Here is a 22,476-nt window from a genome sequence, read left to right as displayed (position 1 = left end):
TGCGGCAATGGGCGGGGCAAAGGGAAGAGCACGGCGGTTTCCACTTCCGCAGAGCACGAGAGTAGCCCCGCCCAATCAGGAACACGAGCAGCGGCAACCGCCCTTTTATAAAATGAGTTCCGCGCTTCATTCATCTTTCTCTCTTCCGCACCGCCCCCCGCGCGAGAAGCCCAGGGGAGCGCGCGCGCAGAGGAGACGTTACCTTAGAAGGGCCTTTCTCTTCGCCCCCCACCCCATTTATGTCTGCGCCCTATAAATGTTACCGGCACCCGAGATTCCCCTTTCATCACCCCTCTTGTCCTCTGAAGCGCCCCTAAGACTCACCTTTTCCTACAGACAAGGGCTTCCGAAATGGCGGCCAAACATGGACCCTGATCACGAGCAGCCCCCATCCAAGCCCCGAAGCTGCCCCACCCATCCGCGATTCGGCATTCCCTAGGCTTCTCTCATTCCCACCCAGGCCAGCGCGGCCGAAAGCCGAGCCACCGATGCCTCCTCACACTAAGTAGAAACCAAACTCTCGCGCTAAAGCTGGAGGTGGGAGGGGGAAAGAAAGCAACAGCCCGCCCTTCCTGCGCTTCTGGGTCGGCACCGCCAACACACCCCTTCCGTCACCCAACGGCGGTGGTTGGGTCCGTGACATCATCATCATGGCAACAACAGCTGCAGCCAAGGAACTACTGCTGAGGAGCTCCAGTGGGGAGGGAGGGCGGCTTCTGACCATGTGAGGTGTACACAATCGGCTTGGCTGGGGCGAGCTTTGCCCGGGCTTGCCGCCGCCGCTGCTGTCGCCTGAGGGCTGGAGCGTGCGCGCGCACACACACGTCGGGCCCCTCCTTCCCCCCCCTCCCATGAGTGCTCCGCCCGCTCGTCCATGCGCACGAGGAAGCGCGCGCGGCGGGCGGGTGAGAGGGAGGGGGCTGCGCTCGAGCTGCGGCGGGGTGGCAGCAGCAGCCGCCGCCGCCGCCGCCTGAGGAGGCGTAAGTGCGGGGTGGGGGGCGGTGCACCCCAGCCTCGCGGTGCGCCCAACGGTCGCCCTCAGGGGCGCCTCCCCCCGCAGTGGCGAACATGTTCTCAGTGAGGGTCGTGACCGCCGACTACTACATGAGCAGCCCTCTGCCCGGCCTGGACCCCTGCCAGTCCCACTTCAGAGAGGCGCCCGTCAAGAAGGTGCCCGTCGTGAGAGTCTTCGGAGCCACCCCGGCAGGTAAGAAAGAGAGAGAACCGCCCAGTCGGGGGTGCAGCAGGTTCCCCCTCCTCCGCCCCATTGAGAAACCATTCGCGGCTCGGGAATCCTGCGAGCGCAGCAGCCCTTTTCTCGGGGCTGCCTCTCCTTTTTGTGACTGGCTGAGTGACAGGCGCTGCCTTTCCTCCCTGCGGTGTTGGCGCGCTGCAGCGGGTGCCTCACCTACCTGCCGCCGCCGCCGCCGCCGCCACCCCTTTGGCCGCTGCGGTTGAGTGAAGTCGCCCATGGCCGGGGCCCCGCCTGGTGGCGGCGGCGGCGGCAAGCAGCCCCCGCCGCGGTGTGTCTGTGTATTATTGTGTTCGCTATGGCACGCAGGCAACGCCGGGAGAGCGCCTCCTTCCCTTGTAGGGACCGCGCCGCTGACCCCTGACAGTTGCACGGATGGGAGGTGGTCGGAGGGTGGAGGGCGCTCTACTTGCTGCTGGTGTGTCTCGGGTGCACTGCCAGTGTATCCTGTGCTTGTGCTGCTGGAAGTGGATGGATTCGCTCCCCTCCCGCCCCCGTGTATTACAAATATTATAAGCCGTAATGAAATGCAGCTGTATAAACAGGGCTATTTCATACTAGTGGCAGTGCTGAGCAACAACTCATATTGGGAGGGTTTTTATTGTTGTTGTCGTGTTTTAAAGCATAACCTCCTCAGCTGTAGAATTTCCACACCACATGTAGGAAGTTCCTGAGCGTGTTCTTATTTCATGAAGGTTTCATTAAGCATCCATAACAGGGACATTTTCAATCCATGGCCTTTAAATTGTCAGTCTGCAAACTTCATAAATTCGCTGGGGTGGTAAACAAGAGCTGTTGTCTCCACTGCAGGAGTACTATTCTAATCCCTCAGAAAATTTCTAAACTGGTTTTCCTTTCAAAATTCCTTGTTAATATCCATATATTACTACATTCTGTTCTTTTCATTTTTCTCTACTCTTGTCATCTTCCTGCTCCACCAGTCAAGCTAACCACTGTTATTGGGTTTTTAAAATAATAATAATAATTTCCCATTACTGTTTTAACAAACCAGTTTTAGTTGATGTTATATAAACCTTTGGTAGCCATAAAGTGACCTGGACAACTACAGTTTGTGTTTCAGCTGGGCCACGTATATATTGATGATACCACACAGTGATATTGATTGCATGGTGAAAGACTGGACTTACACAAGAAAATGACACAATAGTTCAGACTTAGGCCAAATATTGTAATGAATAACAAGGAAGTAGGTTGACAAGATATGCTAGTGTAAAACATTAATAGCTTTTCTACGATTCTTTGCTTGTGTTTAGTATCCTACATATTATTGGCAGAAGTTAATACGTCACATGTTATTTTCACCTACTTTTTTGAATTCGTTTTCAGACTAATTATATGAAGGGAGAATATTTGAGTGTTATGTAAACTGGGTAATTGTTTTCATAATTCATAAGTATGAAGGAAGCTGTGGAAGCAGCATGGTATTTATGCATTAAATGCAGCTTCTTGTTTAGCAAGTGTGGCTCTCCCCCCCCCCCCCCGCCCTGAGTACTGTGGTCAATTATGATGTTTACTTTTGGAAATTTTTACACACCCATCCACAGCAGCAGTGAACATCCCTGCATACCCAGTGCAGAGAATCGGGAGGAGAAGCAATATATGTCCTGTGTAAGCCCAACAAAAGACATAAAAAACACCCTCCTTTTCTACTGAATTCTCTACAATTCATGGGCAACTTGTGAGATGGAGAGGATGTTTTATTTCCTTCCCACTGGACTTTTACAAAAAGGGGGGGACAGTACTTCAGTGCCTTCTAGGAATGCCCAGAAAGCACCTTTCTGTTATCCCAGAGTTTTCTGCATATGCCACAGGGCATGAGAGAAGGGAGGCAACCAAAAGTGAGGGCTGACAACAAGCCAAGATAAAAATTGTCCATCCCTGTATGGCAAAGCCCCTCCCCCTGCACAATGTAGCATAAAGAGTAATTGAATAAAATTCCCTGATAACATGGTATGCACTTTTAAATGGCCTGTGGAATAAGGTGTTCTTTACTTCTAAAAAGTTTAAAGATTAACCTGATACTTCTCCTTGAGAGAGCTACAGAATGGAAAAAGATTTGAGCAGCGCTTCTCAACATCCTTAAAGCTGCCTGCTATACAATCTTACTTGGGAATAAGCCAAATAATATTCAAAGTGAATTCAGTGGAAGTTACTTTCAGTAAATCTGCATAAGAATGGACTGGAAGTCTCACTGAAATTGAACAGAATTTTCATATAATGACTGCATATCTGGCAGTACAAAAATTGTCAAGTTACTATTTTGCCATTGTACCATGCCTCAGTATACCTGTATTATATAGCTGTGCTATTGTAACCTTGTCTTTGGAAGACCATCTTACTCGGCTATGAGTGATCACCAAAGAAGAAGATTTAAAAATCTACAGCTAGTGCATTGTTATCAAAGTTTCATGCCTCATCAATTTAGTGTTCCCATGACTTGCATAAGATCCAACATGACAACAGTGACCAGAGTATTCTTACAAGTAAGTCCCTCAAATACATCAAGCCACAACTTTTTTTTACTAGTCTGTTGGCTAGCCTTTGTAAGGCATTGCTGATGGCGGGGGGGCAGCTCTTCCAATTTACAAAAAATTTCCTGCCTGGTTTTAGGGCAGTGGTCATTTAAAGAACTGCAGTACCAGTTTCTTTATGGAATCCTCTATATAGCAACTAATTTTCTGCAGGATGTAGCATGCAACCTCACAGTGAAGCAATCAATATATTGCATAATATAATACTAGAGTGATCATAGCTGGATAAGGGATTTATACATGAACTACTCAATTTGAATTTTGGTAAATACATTATGTGCATTATTGAATCTTGTGCATTTCATTGGTTGGGGAGCATTTGTATTTTCTCTGGATGGGAAAGAAAATGATCAGCCAACCATGTGAACAGGCTGGAGATAAGTATTATCATGGTTGCTTCTTAATTTTGTATGCAGACTGACACTGGAAAGTTTCCCTTTGACAACTTTATTGCCTTTAACAGGAAAATGAGCTCTCTAATGGGGAGTAATGAGGAGAATACCAAATAGCTATTGAATGTCCCTACTACATGTATATTCTTTGCAAAGGCAAATTCTTCAGCAAGATTTTAGCTCAGAAACAATGTAAGGCCTAAAATATAAAAGGGCCTTTGGCTGCTGCAAGAAAGACATCAAAGTGGGCACTAGGTGAAGCTTTCTGGGGAGAATATTTTCAAGCTGAGGCACATGCACTAAAAGGGTTCTTTATCCCACCATACTTCAGATTTTTATTTTATTTTATATATGTTGCTAAAAAATATAAATATACTGATTGATGGTTGAAAACAAAGAAAGCTCAAAGTAGTTTACAAAATATAAAACATTAAAATTATTGCTAAAAACAATTACAGTCGTACCTTGGAAGTCAAACGGAATTCGTTCTGGAAGTCTGTTCAACTTCCAAAACATTCAGAAACCAAGGTGCGGCTTCCGATTGGCTACAGGAAGCTCCTGCAGCCAATCAGAAGCTGTGTTGGACGTTCGGGTTCCAAAGAACGTTCTCAAGCTGGAACACTCACTTCCGCGTTTGTGGTGTTCGGGAGCCAAAACATTCTACTCACAAGGCGTTTGGGATCCAAGGTATGACTGTGTAAACAGGTATTTAAAAATATTCAGAAGATGATTAAAATCAACAATAGCTAAAAATATATAAAACATATAACTACTTGCTGGCTAGGCATACCTAAACAAAAATGTTTTAAGTAGACAATGAAAAGACTATAGCAAATATAGTTAATAGGCAGGGCATTCCAACATGTTTGTGCCACCATGCTAAGAGATCGACTTTGTGTGTGTGTGTGCGCTGAACGAGTATTATGTGCCCTGTAACAGTGCCTGTTCTACAGATCAAAGCGACTGTGTGGGCATATATGTGGTAAAGCAATCCTGTAAGTAAACAGCAGGGCTGGGCAATATCTGGTTTTCAACATAGTGACATATCACCAGCTAAACATCACGATATATTCATATATCATGATGTCTGAAATAAGGATGGAACTGTGTAGAGGCAAACGCAGGTCCTAAGTTGGTAAGGGCTTTATCTACTACAGTAATAGTAAATCCATAAACTTGGCCCAGTAGCAAATGAACACCCAGATCACAGAACAGAAGAAGGTCTCACTCCTGTTAGCAACTGTGCTGCAGCATTCTGCACTAACTGCAGCCCCTAGATTGAACATAAGTGAAGCCCCACAAGTGCAGCTCCTAGACTGAGCACAAGTGCATTGCAGTAAACCAGATGGCTATCATAGTTCCTCTCAGTCTCTTCTTTTACGGGCTAAAGGTACCAAGCTCCTTCAACTGTTCCTCATAAGGCTTGGTTTCCAGACCCTTGATCATTTTGGTTGTCCTCGTCTGCATACTTCTATCTGACCTTAAGCTATTCACTATGTCTAGAGTCTAGACACCTGTATAGTGCAAAGAGCATAAAACTTTTTTATGTCCTGTATAGCACTTGACACATTAGCAACAAACGCCTTCTAGTAGCAGTAGGGTGAGAATGGTAAGGGAGAAGGGTAGCAAAGGCCTGCTGGTAGCTGCTCTGAGGTATGGAGACAAACAACAATCCTGGTGAAGAGGGAATTTTGTTCCATCGGCTGCTGCCCTCCCTGCACAGCAGGGTCAATAAAGTAAAGGGACTTATTTTCTTGAAGATCCACTGTATCAGGGGAAGATGGGGATAAGAACTGTACCACATATACCATGACTAATCCAGTGCAATAGCTAGTAAAGGGGAATACATGTCTTGGATTACTGTATTTTCTTATATGTGGAACTGCCATTGAAAATGGTCTGAAAAATTCAGGTGCCTCCAAACCAGGCAGTAAGGTTTTTAACAGGGACTGGTTAACATGACCGAATTACATCAGTACATCTTCATTTGCACCTACTTCAACTCTGTTTCCAGGTCCAATTCAATCATCATGTGAGGCCCTTTTTCGTGTGCCTCCACAAGAGGTCTGTAGGGCATCAACATGAGAACAGGCCTTTTCTGCAGTGGCTCCCTGTTTGTGGAATGCTCTTACCAGGGAGGCACAGAAATTTTAATAATAATAATTCAAAGTGCTGATTTAACCTTTAATAGCTATGGCAAGGTGACCTGAATTATCTCCTCCCATATATACTTAGCCAGATTCTGAAGTACCTTTTCCAGGTGCCCTCACCAAATGATATGCAACTGGTGGTTGCTGGAGGGTGCGCGTTTGGGGCAGTGGCACTCCAGTTGTTGAATCCCTCTTCAGAAATGCTTGCCCGGTACCCACTTTAAAGCCTGTTGAATATATATATATATATATATATATATATATATATATATATATATTGTTTGAAACATGTTTTAATGAAAAACAAATATATTTGTGTTGGAATTTTCATTGATTTTGGAAAAATCAGGTAAATGCTGAAGTGTTCATTTACGTAGGAGAAAAGATTTTCTTTCCAGGATTACTGTGTTATATTGGACACAACAAAATAATGGAAACATGAGCATCAAATACATTGCTGCACCAATTATATGTTTGCATGTGTATGTAAAGCATTTTACATGTACATCTAAAAATGTAATGAGTGTTTGCAGCAAATGCATGCTTCCACTGTACATATGATATGGCTGTATACGCCAGGGAGCTGAAGTTGGCCTCAGCTGGTCTCTCCTCCCACCCTTGTACACATGCTGGTAAACATAAATTTACTGTTGTATAATATTGAAGTAGCCCTTGGTGTTGCTTTTACTGATTTAATAGTATTTTCATACAATAAGAAAGTAAAAAAGATTAACTAGCTTGTAATGGAAATGTGTATCCCAGTTTCATAATTTATAATAAGAAATAAACAAGTAGAGAAAAGTAGTTTTAAATTCTTGAGAAAGTGGTACTATAGTCAGTATTTGCTTTATCCTTGGCTTGCATTTTATTATCAGTCATTTGGCCTATGTATAAATCCTATGCATGGCAAAAAAAAACACTAAATTGGTAGAATGCTATACTTTGCTTTTACCAAACTGCAGCCACATGCCAAAGGAGTTTTATTTATTTTTTGTTACATTGCTAACTTGCCTTCACTCGAAGTTTGGGTAGTATATATGAGGTCAATTCCCTCTCTCTGCTCCTCCCTCCCTCCTTGTTTAAGCAGTGTGAATGGCCTGATTCTTGATTCTGTGGTCAAGATTTTTTCTGAAAAGTCTCCAAATCTTACGCTGAATTTTTATTTGCCTCTTTGTTTCTACAAGCCACTGCACCAAAAAATATTGATTCCTCACTCCAGTCATGGTTTTCAGGTATACATATAAAGCTCTGGATTGTAGTGTAGTAGAGAATCAAAACTGTTAGCACCTCAGATATTCCCACCCCCAGCCCTACAGGGAGTACTACTATAATTGCTGTTTACTTAGAAAAAAAAGGATCCCTTGATACCAAGTAGCAGCCACAACAAGGAAATGCTTTAAAATCTTGTGATTTCAGGTCATTCCTATTTTTTTGCTAACATGTCTTACATGTTTATCTTAATGGTTATAGTTTGATTGATTGGATTCATTCACTGCCTTTTGTCAATGCAGTGTATAATTTTGGAATTGTTCAGTTTTACAGTTCTCCCACCCACTCACCTGCAGATAAGGTAAAGCAAACAAACAGAAACAACCCCACCCCCATCCCATTTTCATTCTCATGGAGCTGATTATATCTGTTGTGAGGAAGGAACAGACTTGCTGGCACACACACATATGGTAACATTTTCCTGCAGTGGGGAGGGAATTCTCAGGTGCCTGATAGCAAATTTGGATTTTTCCAAAATCTGTGATAGTGTCGTGGAATTAAACAGGAAAATTGAGTATATGAGCAATATTTTTTCTATGTATGTATCTATGAGGTCTTTTTGTATATGAAATTCCCTGACCTACTCTGTTGTCATTCTGGACTGGCTAATTTTGTTTTAATTAGGTTTATGTTTTATTTAATGTTTTAATGCTTCCTAATAAGGAAAATATGGTAATTTTCCTTTGAAATAACATGGCATAAAAATGCATAAACTTATATTCATGTATTTTCCCTATACAGTTAAAATATATAGTACTGCCATTGAAAAGTATTGTATATGACTAAGGTCTATTAGTTTCATTGGTCTACTCCAAATAATGCCACCCATAGCCATACAAAGATGGTTTGCCAAAACAATCAGAGCAGCATCCATATCTCTCCATCTTGTGAATTAACATAGATAAACAGGGACCACATAGCCAAGAAGCCATGTTTTTGTATTCTTCCTTCACTAGTTTACATTGCTGAATTAATTTTTCATCCAGGGCTAGTTGCTGGTACCACCTTCAAGTAGAAAATGTTTCCAGCCTTTGAGTTTTGCACTACTGTATTTCCATAAGCGCTGCAAGGAACACTTTGAAGATTAAGTCCTTGCATAATGATTATTTGGTTCCCCTCCCCTGCAAAAAAAAGTGAGGGCCCAGTCTAATTGAATGGACTGCTACTCTGTTTTGTAGTACAACCTGACTGAGAAAAGGTGCCACTTGAATCTCAGGCCAAAGTTATGCCATGTTGAATTCCTACCCAGTCAGGACAATATTTTCCAGACATTTTTTTCATTCCTTAAGCCTTTTAACAAGGGATCGAAGTTTATCACCTATTTGTAAAATAATCTTAGTTATAATGATAGCAATGTATTGAAAGCTGCTGAATTTCAAAGTCAAGTATGAAATGGATTTTTGCAAGTGCTTCTGCGCTAAAAGTGATAAATTAATACAAAAGATAACGAACGTTGCATAATTATTTTTAAACCACCCACCTTATGGAAGCAGTCTAATTGACTTCAGTGCTGAAAATGTCAGTACGGAGTTCAAAGTGTTAATAGCATATAATCAGCAAAAAGACTGATTGGTAATATGTTTCATATCATTTGTGTTTATACTTTGAAATCCAGGAGCCACTTTATGTTTTTGAACTAATGCTTCTATTGCATTTGCAAAGAGGATTTGGGACAGTAGACATCCTTGTTTGGTGCTCTAGGTCTGTTAGGATGAATAAGGATTGTAAATTTTGCATTGTTAGAAATTTCATAGAAACAAACAGAAATACTATTGTGTAGACTTCAAACCTGATGAAAAACAGGCCACACAGTAAACCTGTTTCTATGAACTATCCACCTTGTTTAAGGTGTTCATATCTCACGTATACTCATGAATCTATGTTTATAGGTTACTTTCAATAGAATTAATTTGATTTTTTATTATTTCCCTTAAAAGTTAGTGAATCATATTAATTGTTTTGGCAAATAGGTTTGACAACTTTCTGGAATTTTCCAGTTTTATGATTCTCAAATATTGGTATCTGGTCCTCTAGGTCAGAAGACTTGCCTCCATTTACATGGTATTTTTCCTTACCTGTATGTGCCATATGATGGTTATGGGCAGCTGGCAGAACATTATCTGCGTCATTTGGCATTCAGCATTGACCGAGCACTGAATGTAGCTTTAGGAAATCCATCCTCTTCTGTTCAGCATGTATTCAAAGTGTCACTAGTATATGGAATGTAAGTATTACTTTATTATCCCTTTTTAATTTGGTGGGTTGTGGGGCGTGAGTTGCTGTTGACAAAATTTAAAGAAACTTATAAGGTATTCAGGTTATAAAGCACTGTTAGTTAATAAAGGATTTAGAATCATAGAATTGTAGAGTTGAAAGGGATCCTGAGAATCATCTAGTCCAAACTCCTTAAATGCAGGACTCTCAACTAAAGTATCCATGACAGATGGCCATGAGAATCTACAACCAACTGGGGGAGTATGTTGCACTCTCAAACAAGTCTTATTGTCAGAAAGTTCTTCCCAATGTTTAGTAAGAATCTCCCTTCTTGTAACTTGAAGAAAGGTGTATTAAAAATACTTCTGCAAAGGCTTTGAGTTGACAATACTTGTTAGTATCCTTATACACAGAAGAGAACAACTTTCCCCCTCCCAGTAAGTCATTTCAATTCCCACTCTCTCACCAGTTTAATTGCCCTTTTGATGCCATGTAAATTTGATGTCCTGAGTTTAATTCAGCCCCAACTTTTCTTTCTCTGAAGATTTTTTTTTTTTAAAGTGGGCTATAAATTTATTAAACAAAATAATTAAATATATCGACTACATAGGTTTCCAGTACACTTGTGCTGTATTCTTTAACATACTATATTTTTGGTAAGCTTTTGTAATATTTCCTGGATAGTTTGAGAACCATATGCGAAAGATTTGTTTTAAAGCCATCTAGGATTGTGTTAGTAAGCAAAGTCTTACCTTTCAAGTCCTGTGATTCACTCTGGTCCATTTACTACATAGATTTTGGATGATAAAATGCCCCTCATGTAGGACTAGCAAACAGCCATAATTATGATGCACAGAGGATATCCAAATCTGGAGCTTAGTGGAAGGTCTAAAGTGCTGAACTGCCATTTACTACAATAGGGTTGTTCAGCATACAGATCATGGGACAAACAATAACCTTACACCTTACTGAATATTTGTTTTCCAGACCTTTTTATGGTTACCATGAAAAAGAAAGACAATTTATGAAGATCTACCTTTATAATCCTGCTATGGTGAAAAGGTAATGTAATAAAAATATGATGTGTCTACTTTAGAAAATAACACTTTCCCTGTTACCTTTCAATATTGCACTCTGCCAGCGGCTGCCTTTAAAGACAATTTAGAAGCTGCTGCTTCTAATTCTAATCTGTGGATCACTGGTGGCTCCTGGATCATAGTTTGGGAACTTCTGGCTTAAACAGATGCAAACAGCTTCTTTTAATATCTGCTCCTGCAAATATAACACATGTAAATTGGCTCTTTGGAACATGGTTTTAGTGCCTAAAAATTTGACTGTTTAGCTATAATTCTGTGTGCTAGAAAAAGTGTATTTTGTACTTTTGGCTTGTGTTTCAGTATTGATCAGCATTATATTTTAACCAGCGCTATGTTTAAACCAGCATTATATTTAAATAATATGGTAATATGTTTCATTTCTAACTTTTTCCCATTTTAGAGTGTGTGAGCTTCTACAAGGTGGAGCCATAATGAATAAAAACTATCAACCTCATGAAGCTCATATTCCCTACCTCCTCCAGCTCTTTATAGATTACAACTTGTATGGAATGAATCTAATAAACCTGGCTGCTGTCAAGTTTAGAAAGGCGAAGAAAAAAGGTATGCAATTCCAATTCATAAATATTATTTAGCAGTTTTTGACAAATCTCTGGAATAGACTTTGTGTGACACAAGATATGATAATTGATTCTGCCTTTCTAATAAATGGTGTATTTTCCATACTATTCTTCACTGTTAGTATACCATGTAATGTGTAGAGATGTAGTTTGAATTGAGGAAAGAAACACAGTACTTTCCCACATTTAGAGACAATTTATTCAGCTTGGGGTTCTCTTAGGGTTATTTTTGTGATGATAGGAAGTTAGCTGGCATATACAGAGCTACATTGGAACTACTGCAGCCTCCTATTTAAGCATTAGCCAGCAGTCATAGATGACAAGTAATTCCATGCAGCTGAATATGGTGAATTGCTTCATTTTTCCTCTGTGCCTAGGATAGACACCAGGTAGGCAGCGAGAGGAGAGACGCCCCCTCCTCCACGCCTAGCATAGAAATGCTCCCATATGAGATGTGATGCTCAATCAAGACAACCTCCCCAAACCTATGGAAACACTGGTAGAGACCTATTGGATTAGAGGCTTTAAATAGGCATTATAAATCGGTTCTAAGTAGTGGTTCCAACTTTAAGATCCTGTTACACTTTTCACAATAAATGACAGACTAGCTGCTATCATTGTTGTTTATTGTATTTTAGATTATGTTTATTACATGTGAAAAAGAATTAAAATACATTAAAAAGGAATGCAGTGGGATGATTCAGCAGGGATGATTCTGTTTTCAGGCTAGTAATTTTCTATGCTTATTCACAAAGTTGTGCTGTTTAGATTGTACAGCTGCCCTACATTTGTTGTAAGGCTGATAAGACAACAACCATCTCATGCATTAACTGAATACATGAGGAGGAAGCAGGAACACTCCTGTCAGCCCTACCACAGATGCTGACACATTCTTTGTACATCCTCACCACCCCAGCAGCTGCAGGAACATAGCCAGCAGGCAAAAAAGCATTTAGTGCATATATATGGGGGAGCCTCTGCTTTAGGGAATCTGTCATAGGCAGTAGCAGACAGTTGGGTGTAGTGGCAGTGCTTACCCAGCAGCAGAGACCGGGAGAAGCCAGATATTTGGAAAGTTAGTGTTGTGCAATGCACTGGCAGGAGTGCTGTATCAGCTCCACTTCTGAGTTTGCACAGTGGCAACTTTCATCTGCCTTGTTTCTCCCACTTTCCAGAAACAAACCAGCAAAAACTGGAAAAATGTGGGGAGTCCCATTTTGCTCCCTGGGCCTTCACACCACTAATAATGAAACTGTATATGATTGAGGCAATGTGTGTACACAGACATTTCCCCTTTCCCCTGTAGGACCTTGTTAACATTTCTCAAGCTCCTCCTTCCATGAATGTCAATAATTATCTTTGACTCTCTACCGTGACACTACTTTTCAACACCGGGAGAGCAGGTTTAGCCCTTATTTATTTATTTTTTAAAAATTACATCCTGTTTTCCACTATCGAAATCTCAAAGCATCTTACAACGATAAAAATATACATTTAAAAAATAAATTAAACCTCAGATACTTAAAACCTCAGAAATATAAACAAAGAAAATTTACCTCAACTGCTAGATTGCAACCGCTTCAAATTCTCTGACAGAAATGTCTGGCTCAGATTAATTTCTTCCAAAACCATACTTTTTTTTATCAGGCAACAGGAAACTAGTACTGTTGTGAGAGGACAGTTGAGTTATACTAATGGGCATTTGGTTAGGGACCAATCTGTGGAACAGAGTATTGAGAACAAATAAAATATGTGACCCAAGCAAAAAAAAAAAAAGCTAAGGCCCTAGAAGCTCAAACTTTGTTGGAAAGTATTAGTAGGTTCTCTTCTACTTATGCAACGCCCAATGTTCTCTGAATCTGAAAAGGTCACATAGGGCAAACAAATGGGATTAGAGAGTTTTAAGAACATAAGACATATCCTGCTGGATCAGAGCAAAGGCCCATCTATTCCAGCATCCTGTTATCACAGTGGCCAACCAGATGCCTATGAGAAGCCCACAAGCAGGACCTGAGCATAATAAGTTTCCCCGCTTGTTTCCCCAGCAGCTGGTATTCAAAATCATATACCTACTGATACTCTTGTATTTTCTCAAGCACCCTTTCTTAAACTGATTTTGCATTTATTTTTGTTATAGGATTCTGACTTCATTCACAATGCAAGTGGAATATGAATGTTTTGTTAAAGAAACAACAACAAAAATCACTTTCAATATAAAATGTTTAGAGTAATAATAGTTCACAGTACCTGAAAGCTTATCTACTGTTATCTGTTTGTAGGTGATGTATTAGAAGAAAGTGGATCTTATAAATACAGTTTGTCAGGACATTCTGCTACCAGAACCCTTCTTCAATGGGAAAACAATCAAATACCAAGGTTAGCATCTCTGAATATATATCTCTCTAAATAGTCTTGAGACCACTTAGTCTAAAAAATAGCTATGGCATAAGCTTTCATGGATTGCATTCCACTTCATCAGAGGCTTGAAGTGTTACCCTGAGGTACAGAAATATATGCATATTTGGGGGAAATTGTAAACAGTAATGTCAAAAGAAAAGGAAATGCTAAAAGTATAGCTGTTGATAATTATGTTATTAACAGTGGCCACTGACTAAAAAATAGTTGGAAGTATACATGTCCAGGCACTGGTTAGCTAATTAACACATGAAATGTGAGAAAAAGAAATATTTGCCCTGGTTCAGTGTCTACTTGCTATCACTGGTGGATTGATTCAAGACAAAGGTGGCGGGATGGAGGAAGCACAGATAGGCCCAGTTAAGCCATGGTTAAGAATATGGTTCTGACCAAACAGCATTTACTAAATACAGTAAGTCTTCAACTTATGCACATTTCACTTGTGTGCATTCAGCTTTACACCAGTGGCAAAAAATAAATATAAAGTAAGGAGTGGGGTTCTGGGAAACATTACTTTGGCAATCCCACTCACTGCTGAACCCAATGTGTTTTGACTATACACAATTTTGACTTTAGGCGCAATCCCTGTACGGTAAGAATTCACCTCTACACCACCTTGTTCATTACCCAGTTGAGGAACAATCACCTTTTGAATAAACAACGGACCCAAGGAAACTATTTCCAAGTCCATCATCCAGATTTAGGAACCCAGCATTTATTATAGCTATTGCAATAGGACAGAGCTCACTCAGCTCAATGTGCCAGTTGAGAAGGTCTGCCCCGAGGCACTTCGGAACAGATGTTTATATAGTAGTTCAAACACAGCAAACAAAGAGTCATAAAACATCTTCACATGTGTCAGGAAAGGTTACAGGTCATGAAAAGTACCGTATTTTTCACCCTATAGGACGCACTTTTCCCCCTCCAAAAATGAAGGGGATATGTGTGTGCGTCCTATGGGGCGGATGCAGGCTCCTTTGCTTCAGCGATAGCAACGCGAAGCCTCCGAAGCCTGCGCTCTGGAGGCTTCGCGTTGCTTTCACTGAAGCCAGGAGAGTCTGCTCTTTGAGGCTGGCGGTGGGGGAAAGCAGTGCTTCCCCCCACCGCCAGCCCCACAGGCTTGGGGGGCAGCGGGAAGGTGTGTGACGCCTTCGCGCTGCTCCCGGACCTGGTTTGGAGGCTGGCGGTGGGGAAAAGCAGCGCTTCCCCCCATCGCCAGCCCCACAGGCTCGGGGGGGCAGCGGGAAGGCATGCAACGCCTTTGCGCTGCTCCCGGACCTGGTTTGGAGGCTGGCGGTGGGGGAAAGCAGCGCTTCTCCCCACCGCCAGCCCCACAAGCTGGGTCGAAAAGCCTGCAGGAGCCGCGCAGCCTTTAAAGAGTGCGCCGCTCTTGGGGGCTTTTCCCCAAGGAGGGAGAAGGGACTGACTGGCCGAGTCAGTCCCTTCTCCCTCCTGTGGGCTTTTGCGGGAGATGGGTAATTCCCCCATCTCCCACAAAAGCACGCAGAAGCTGCACAGCCTTTAAAGAGCGCGCCGCTCTTGGGGGCTTTTCCCCGAGGACGGACAAGGGACTGACTGGCCGTTTCAGTCCCTTCTCCCTCCTGGTCGAAAAGGCCGCAGGAGTTGCTCACGGCTCCTGTGGGCTTTTGTGGGAGGTAGGGGAATTCCGCCACCTCCCGCAAAAGCAGGGAGAAGGTCTTGGAGTAGCGCACAGGCTGCGTGCAGCCTGCCCGCTGCTCCCAGAGCTGCGGAGGGGGAAATCATATTTTTTTCCTTGATTTCCCCCCTGAAAACTAGGTGCGCCCTATGGGCCGGTGCGCCCTATAGGGCGAAAAATACGGTAAAGCACATGTGGCTGCATACTGATATCTTCACCTCCACATATATATACAAGTACAATAAAACATCAAACACAATAAAAATACGAATCTTGCCTATATTTCTATCATTGTGAACACATGAATGTCTCTCCCTTTCGATACATTCACAAACCACTTATTAAATACATCCTGACTTCCCGTATTTTTCGCTCTATAGGATGCACCCAACCATACAACGCACCTTGTTTTAGAGGGAGAGAACAAGAAAAAAATTTCTCCCTCTCTGCGCAGCGCCCCTTCAGTGAAGCGGCAGGAGAAACTGAGCCCCTTTCATTTCTCCTCCCACTTAGCTGAAGGGGCGCTGCGCCTTAGCTGAAGGGGCACCTACCCTTCAGCGAAAGCAACGCGAAGCCTCCGGAGTGTGGCGGGAGCTGAAGCCAAGGAGCCTGCATTCGTCCATAAGACGCACACACATTTCCCCTTAATTTTTGGAGGGGAAAATGTGTGTCTTATAGAGCGAAAAATACGGTAGCTGTATTTATCCCATGGGACATATTCTGAACCTAACTTGCTTGTATACTCTGCCCCGTGCTGCCTGCAAATCTCTATAGATACTTTCTTTCAGTGGTGCTGTTTAGGTAAAATGAGTCTCTTTCTCTCAGTGCCATTAAGGTAGGGAACAGGTGATGATTTGCATACATGTTCATTCAGAGTGCATGATTAATGTGCCTCTGCCTACCATCTAACTATGGCATAAATATCATTACTTTAAAATGTTCAGACTATTTAAGATAAATTGTGATTTAATATTCAGTTAGTTATTTTTTCTACTAATAGAATTTAAGAGAATATAATTTTAGTGGGAAGTACCATATTTTAATCATCCTTTAATTTTAATATAATTGCAGTTCTTTGATACTGGAGGGTGTTGAACCACAGAGTACCTGTGAACTGGAAGTAGATGCAGTGGCTGCTGATATTTTAAACAGATTGGATATTGAAGGTAAACAATTTTGCTTTGTGTAATCATTTAGGACATTAACAAGTTTGTTTTTTATGCGTGCTTAGCACAATGTTCCCGAGCTGCTCCTCCAGATATTTTGGACTCTGCCCCAGCCAGAGCAGAAAAGGAAGGCTGGCATAACCCAATGCATCCTAAGTGGTATTTAAAACCTCTAAGTTACAGTTAACCTAGTAAGTAAATATAACTGAAGGGATTATATAAACAATTGACACAAGGTGAAGGCAGGAACAGATGGTGGGCTGCTACGCCGCTACCCTCCCAACAGTGGCATTGCTGCTACTTACTGGGAAGGTGCAGAGACAGGTACACTAGCTGAGCCACTCTGGTACTGAAGACAGTGTCCCACGTTACTCCCACAGCATTATGGTAAACAGCAGCAATGCTGCTATTGGGAGGGTAGCAACATAGCACCCCCTCACCACAGTAGTCACTTTGGGAAGGCAATTGTCTGAGAATATTGTCAGGTTAATTCTTGCAAATAGCATAGATTGTACAGACAAGAGGTTTTGCAGTTTACATTTTAGTAAGCTTGACACTCCTGTTGAATTTGCTGTATTTTTTACTTTTTCCAGCCCAGGTTGGTCGGAACCCAGGTTTGCAAGCGATATGGGATGATGAGAAACAACGGCGTAGAGAAAACAATGAGTCCTCTCAAATTAGTCCTCCTAACTCACAAGGTAAACAGGTCAAAGTTGTTGTTGTTGTTGTTATATATTTATTTCTCAGTCACAATTCCTGGGCAGGTACGTTTGATGGGTCAGTACTCAATTAAGCATTTGCTGCTTGTTGGGTTGTTAATTTTATCACAGCAATCAGAAAGTCAAGAAGCTTTCCCATTCTTCTTCTAATACTATACTGTAGTTAATAAAATTAATGGAGACATCATGATAGTAAACTTTACATTCTTTATTTAAGCTGCTGCCTGGTTCGTTGATTAATTTTAAAATGGTTAATCAGTCAGTGCAACAGTCTTAGGACTACTGACACATGCTCCCATCAGATTGCCCCACTTACCAGCCTTACTTGCTGCAGTCTTCAGACCACCTTCAAGGACAGCCCCACACACAATGCAATACAGTAGACCAGATGAGAAATAACCAGAACATAGACAACTGAGGCCAGGCTACCTGTTCCAGGAATGGCCATAGCTGGCAAACCAGCCTAAGCTGGGCATAAGCTCTCCAAATGACAGAAGCCACTTGAGACTCTTTTTTCAAGGCTTTAGGTGTATTTCCATTCCACTGATCACTCCTTGGACCATACCGTCAATCCCCTCCTAGATTTTACCAGATCTTATGGGCAACAATTGAGAGAGCATGTAAGTCAGTCCCAACACTGCAAGCATCCCATTCACATCCTTGGGCTGCAGCAACTGAAAGTGATCCCACGAGCTATAATTTGATAGTGCTCTAGGTTCCTGCAATCAGTTGCGGCATCACGTAGAGGGTGATTACAAACGTTTTTGAGAATGTTTGTGCAAACAGAAGAATTCCTCTGGATTTAGAGTCAGTTTTTTCACACAGTGCTCTTCCTCTAATTTGGAAACAGCCTTCTGTGAGTGGGAGAAACTTAATTAGTAGAACAGCAAATTTGGATATAATCAACAGATTATATTCCTTATAATATTTTTATAACTATATAAAAAGCATGGTAAAAAGAAAACAACCTTTTTAAAATTGGCTCAGAGCTGCTTGAAATTCAGACTATGTTGCTTGCTCTGAGCTTAAAAGTATTAGAAAAAATACATAAAGAGAAGGGTACTAATTGTTAATAGAATGCCTATGAAGTTTCAGTTTCTTATTTAGGAATTCAGTAGTCTTTTCTTTGTTGCTGTATTAACCATCCTGTATAACCTTTCCCCCTTAATTAAAGATCGTGGCTTTGTAACTGCAACAGAAAGTGAAAAAATCTTTCAGAAGAGGCTTAAAGAAATCCTCAAGCAAAGTGATCTCTCTGTGTAAGCGTTCATTTAGCTGTTACTCTTGTTTTTATTTGTGAGTTGTACAGTCATTTTAAAAGGTTTTTTTAATTTATTAATAAGGACATTATCTGGATCACTGGACTACAGTAATGGATCACAGGAATTCTCTGCAGAGTTGACGCTACATTCTGAGGTACAATCTCCTAAAGTTGTTCCGTGTTCACCAGCAAATATGGTAGAAGTACACAGAGATAAAGAACTCAGCAAAGGTTAGTAGTATTAATACAGTTGGCTTTTAAGTCAAATACAGCTCATGAGTACATCCTAGCTGGAATTACTTTTATGGAAAAACTGAGCAAAGGAGGAGAAAGAGACATAGAAGAATGCACAAGGAATAATCTTTACCTTTGCATGTCTGTCTACAATATTCTCTGTTCTTTTCTTTCTGTGTCATAAAACAGCTGAGAAAAGCAAAAGTGAAGAGATGGAGAGAGAGAGAGAAAGGCACAGAAAAAACATTTCTCCGCTTGCATTTCACTGTTTCTGAGGGTGTGGTGATGGTGAGAAGTGGCACCAAGGAAGAGTTACCTTCTGCATTTGCTTTCCCCAATAGTTTTTTTGGGCAGGGGCGGGGGGAGAGAAACTTTTGAAGAAAAGAGAGGTTTAGTGCACATCCTTGTGCCCCACCCTCTCCCAAAAACTCTATTCTCTTTCCAGAAATTGCTGGGAAGAGAAGATCTGAATTGCACCCCTCTGTTCTCAAGTGCAGAAAGATCTACTTTCAGGTTTCCCGTAGGCATCTGGTTGGCCACCTTGAGAACACAATGCTGGACTAGATGGGTCATTGGTGTGATCTAGCAGGCTCTTCTTATGCTCAAGTAATCTTCGGCCACTTCCTCTGAGCAAAATGCCTGGAAAGTGGCAACTTGTGAAAGGAGAAGGTACCCTTTGGAAATGTATTGATCTGCTGCGAGTTCCATTAAAAACAGTTATAAATAACCACAACTGAGTTTGCTCAAATTGCCACCATTAATTCCTATCTCTTTCAGACTCTGTAAGTTGTATAAACTTATGCATCTCAACTAGCACAAGTCTCTAACTATCTTCTGAAAATCTTGTTCAACTAATTTGGATATGTTAATATGTTTAATAGTCTTCAGTGACTACTTTTGTGGGGAAAATGTGTTGGCAGCTCATGTGCAGAGTTTTAAATCTCATTTTTAGAGGAGTCCAGCAGGAAGTATAAGGAGGAGGAGGCACTTATTAATGAAGAAGCTATTTTGAACATCATGGAAAATAGTCAGCATTTTCAATCCTCATCTCAGAGACTGAATAAGACCCCAGTGTTCAGTAAGTACAATATAAATATATTCTTTTCCCCCACAATAATAGGTTATTCTTCAATATGCTGGCAGTTTTGTCTCTAGTGGTCCATGCAGTTTGTCTAAACTGAGTTTACTCCAAAAATTAGATTTCTGTAAAGTATTTCTAGTTTAGCTGTTCATCAGTAGTGGTGTTCTGTTACTGATTGAAAAGAGGCGACTTGTGAGTCCTAGTGCTCTGCAAAACCACTTCCCTTTGGAAGCTTGAAATTAAAATATACACCGCAAAAGTGAGAAATTATCAAAAGGTAGTAAGATTCTCAAAGGACAAGGGCATCAAAAAGAAGATACTGTAAAAAGTTTTGTTTGTCTAATACTTGCTTTTAAAATATTGTGTTCAATCTGCACATGGAAAATATAGGTTATTTAAGTGAACACATCATAAAGATAATCTTGAACTTTTTAAGATATAGGCTATGTCTGAATTTGTTTATGTTTTTCTTTCAGTGGACAGTAGTGCTGATCAAGCCATGATACATCTCTTGGCTGGGTTGGAGGATGATGGATACGCAATTGGAGGACATGGTACATTATCACAACACTTCTCCTCTGGAAGCTGTAGAAATCCCCAGAACAGTGATGATGAAGAAAATGAACCACAAATTGAAAAGGAAGAAATGGAGCTCAGCTTGCTAATGTCCCAACGATGGGACAGCAGTCCTAATGACGTGAATGCAAAGAGAAGGTATCTTCTGTTTGTTGAATAATAGCTCTGGAGGAAATGGTACTAACTAACTTAGACTGAAGTTCTCATACTTAATAAAGAAAATCAATGTGGGTGTCCAGATGCCAGTATAGTATGAAGGGAGGTGTTTATTGGACAAGAAATGTGATTGGTGATATAATTTCATGTGGCTCAAATGAGCAGGCAGATAAGAAAACCCAAAGGTTACTAGACTGCCAGAGCTTGAATGGAATGAGAGAGATTTATAAGTGTGTTCTGCAATGACTGCTCCAGAATTCTACTCCTTACTGTGTATTGCTATATTTGCTCAATGGGTACATTATAGTAATGTGTGTTAAATACTGTGAGGAGGAAGGAACAGTGCTGCTGTGTCTGTGTAAGTTGTTACAGGAAGCCCCACCAGCAAGAAATCAGGTTTGTCAGCATGCAGAGATAAAACAAAAGCACTGGCGGGGGTGGGGAGGTGTGGACTTGATGAGAAATTACAGCGACGATTGCTGAGAGATGTAGTGGAAGAAGAGGAATTTTCAGGCCACATACCCTGCTTTCTGAGTGAACAGTTTGGGGGAATAAATAAGAGGATGAGCCCTCTAAAGGAAGGTCCATTGGAGAAGGGAGCACCCATACTTGGTGCAAATAAGCAGGCAACAAGAAACAGATATATTGGAATCAGGGTCTGGAACACAAAATCACAGTAGCATGCTTGTAACAGAAGAGTGGTGGAAATTTTAGGGGAAAGTAGGATTTCGGAAGCAGGATAAAATACAAGTCCAGGGGGGAGAAGTCCTGTGACGAAAACGGAATCAACAACAGGCTCATTCAATATAATCTGATGTAAGATTGTATTGGCACTCTGAAGATCCACTGGTGGGTGGGTTTCAACCCTACTGTGATTTTCATGAAATATTTTTGTATCCTCAGGGGAAGAAACCGCTCTATGATTATTCACTTTTGCATCCTGTCAGTTTGAAATACAGTTTAATGACTATCTTTAAAATATTGTATTAGACCAGATTCTGTAGTGTAATAAGTTAATGTTCATTTTTAGTAAGCAACATTCAGATGCTTTGTATCTTTCCTTCCCAAGCAAAGTATCATGTATTAACACCATAACCAGTAAATTCTCAAGTGGCTGACCAAAGGTTTTTATATACCTGAAATAAATTGCACTTCCAGGTCATTGGGCAGAAGTAGGAACCAGAGCTCAACTGAAGATGATGGCACTTCAGAAGATGATATGGACTGGAGTGAAAACAATTTGCTTCTGGCAAGCCTATCTATACCTCAGTTAGATGGAACTGCAGATGAAAACAGTGGTAAATCATAGTTTTGGAATTTCATATACCCATGAGAAAGTAGTTTTCTTTTCTTGATAAAAAATATCTCAATAGATACCTTTGTACTAAATATTCTGCAAATATAGTCTATGAATTAGAACTCTCAACATAAATAGGTTGAAATTTTAAAACTGCATTAATTCATCTGTTTAAATTTCCTAACTTTCAAACTGTGACACAAAACTGTAATGTATTTTTTATTTAAAATATTTATTATCTATTCTTCATTGCAACTGCAATTCCAGAGTAGGTTACAAATAAAAACAAATGCAAGACATATAGTAAACTAGATGACTCTCAGGATCCCTTCCAACTTTACAATTTTATTATTATTTTATTCTAACCAGACACTAAACTTTTTTGCAACTAGCCAGGCCCCTCATGACAG

The 22,476-nt window shown here is 41.1% G+C and overlaps 1 protein-coding gene across 1 annotated transcript in view; it reads left to right on the top strand.

Annotated features, from left to right (window-relative positions):
* Positions 1–325: 325 nt before the first annotated feature.
* Positions 326–22,476, top strand: part of REV3L (REV3 like, DNA directed polymerase zeta catalytic subunit) — a 63,014-nt gene continuing 40,863 nt past the window's right edge. Inside the window, exons 1-12 of the mRNA XM_083608472.1 lie at positions 326–1,207; positions 9,650–9,839; positions 10,817–10,891; positions 11,327–11,487; positions 13,784–13,880; positions 16,648–16,742; positions 17,336–17,440; positions 18,636–18,720; positions 18,805–18,953; positions 19,909–20,034; positions 20,514–20,751; positions 21,928–22,067. Coding sequence (XP_083464598.1) covers positions 1,069–1,207; positions 9,650–9,839; positions 10,817–10,891; positions 11,327–11,487; positions 13,784–13,880; positions 16,648–16,742; positions 17,336–17,440; positions 18,636–18,720; positions 18,805–18,953; positions 19,909–20,034; positions 20,514–20,751; positions 21,928–22,067 — 1,600 coding nt within the window. The 5' untranslated portion in view covers positions 326–1,068. The remainder of the gene's footprint in view (positions 1,208–9,649; positions 9,840–10,816; positions 10,892–11,326; positions 11,488–13,783; positions 13,881–16,647; positions 16,743–17,335; positions 17,441–18,635; positions 18,721–18,804; positions 18,954–19,908; positions 20,035–20,513; positions 20,752–21,927; positions 22,068–22,476) is intronic.

Source organism: Podarcis filfolensis, assembly GCF_964270895.1.
Source record: "Podarcis filfolensis genome assembly, chromosome: 3".
Lineage (NCBI taxonomy): Eukaryota > Metazoa > Chordata > Lepidosauria > Squamata > Lacertidae > Podarcis > Podarcis filfolensis.
The sequence above is the reverse complement of the archived record's forward strand: the minus strand, read 5'-3'. Positions and strand labels throughout refer to the sequence as shown.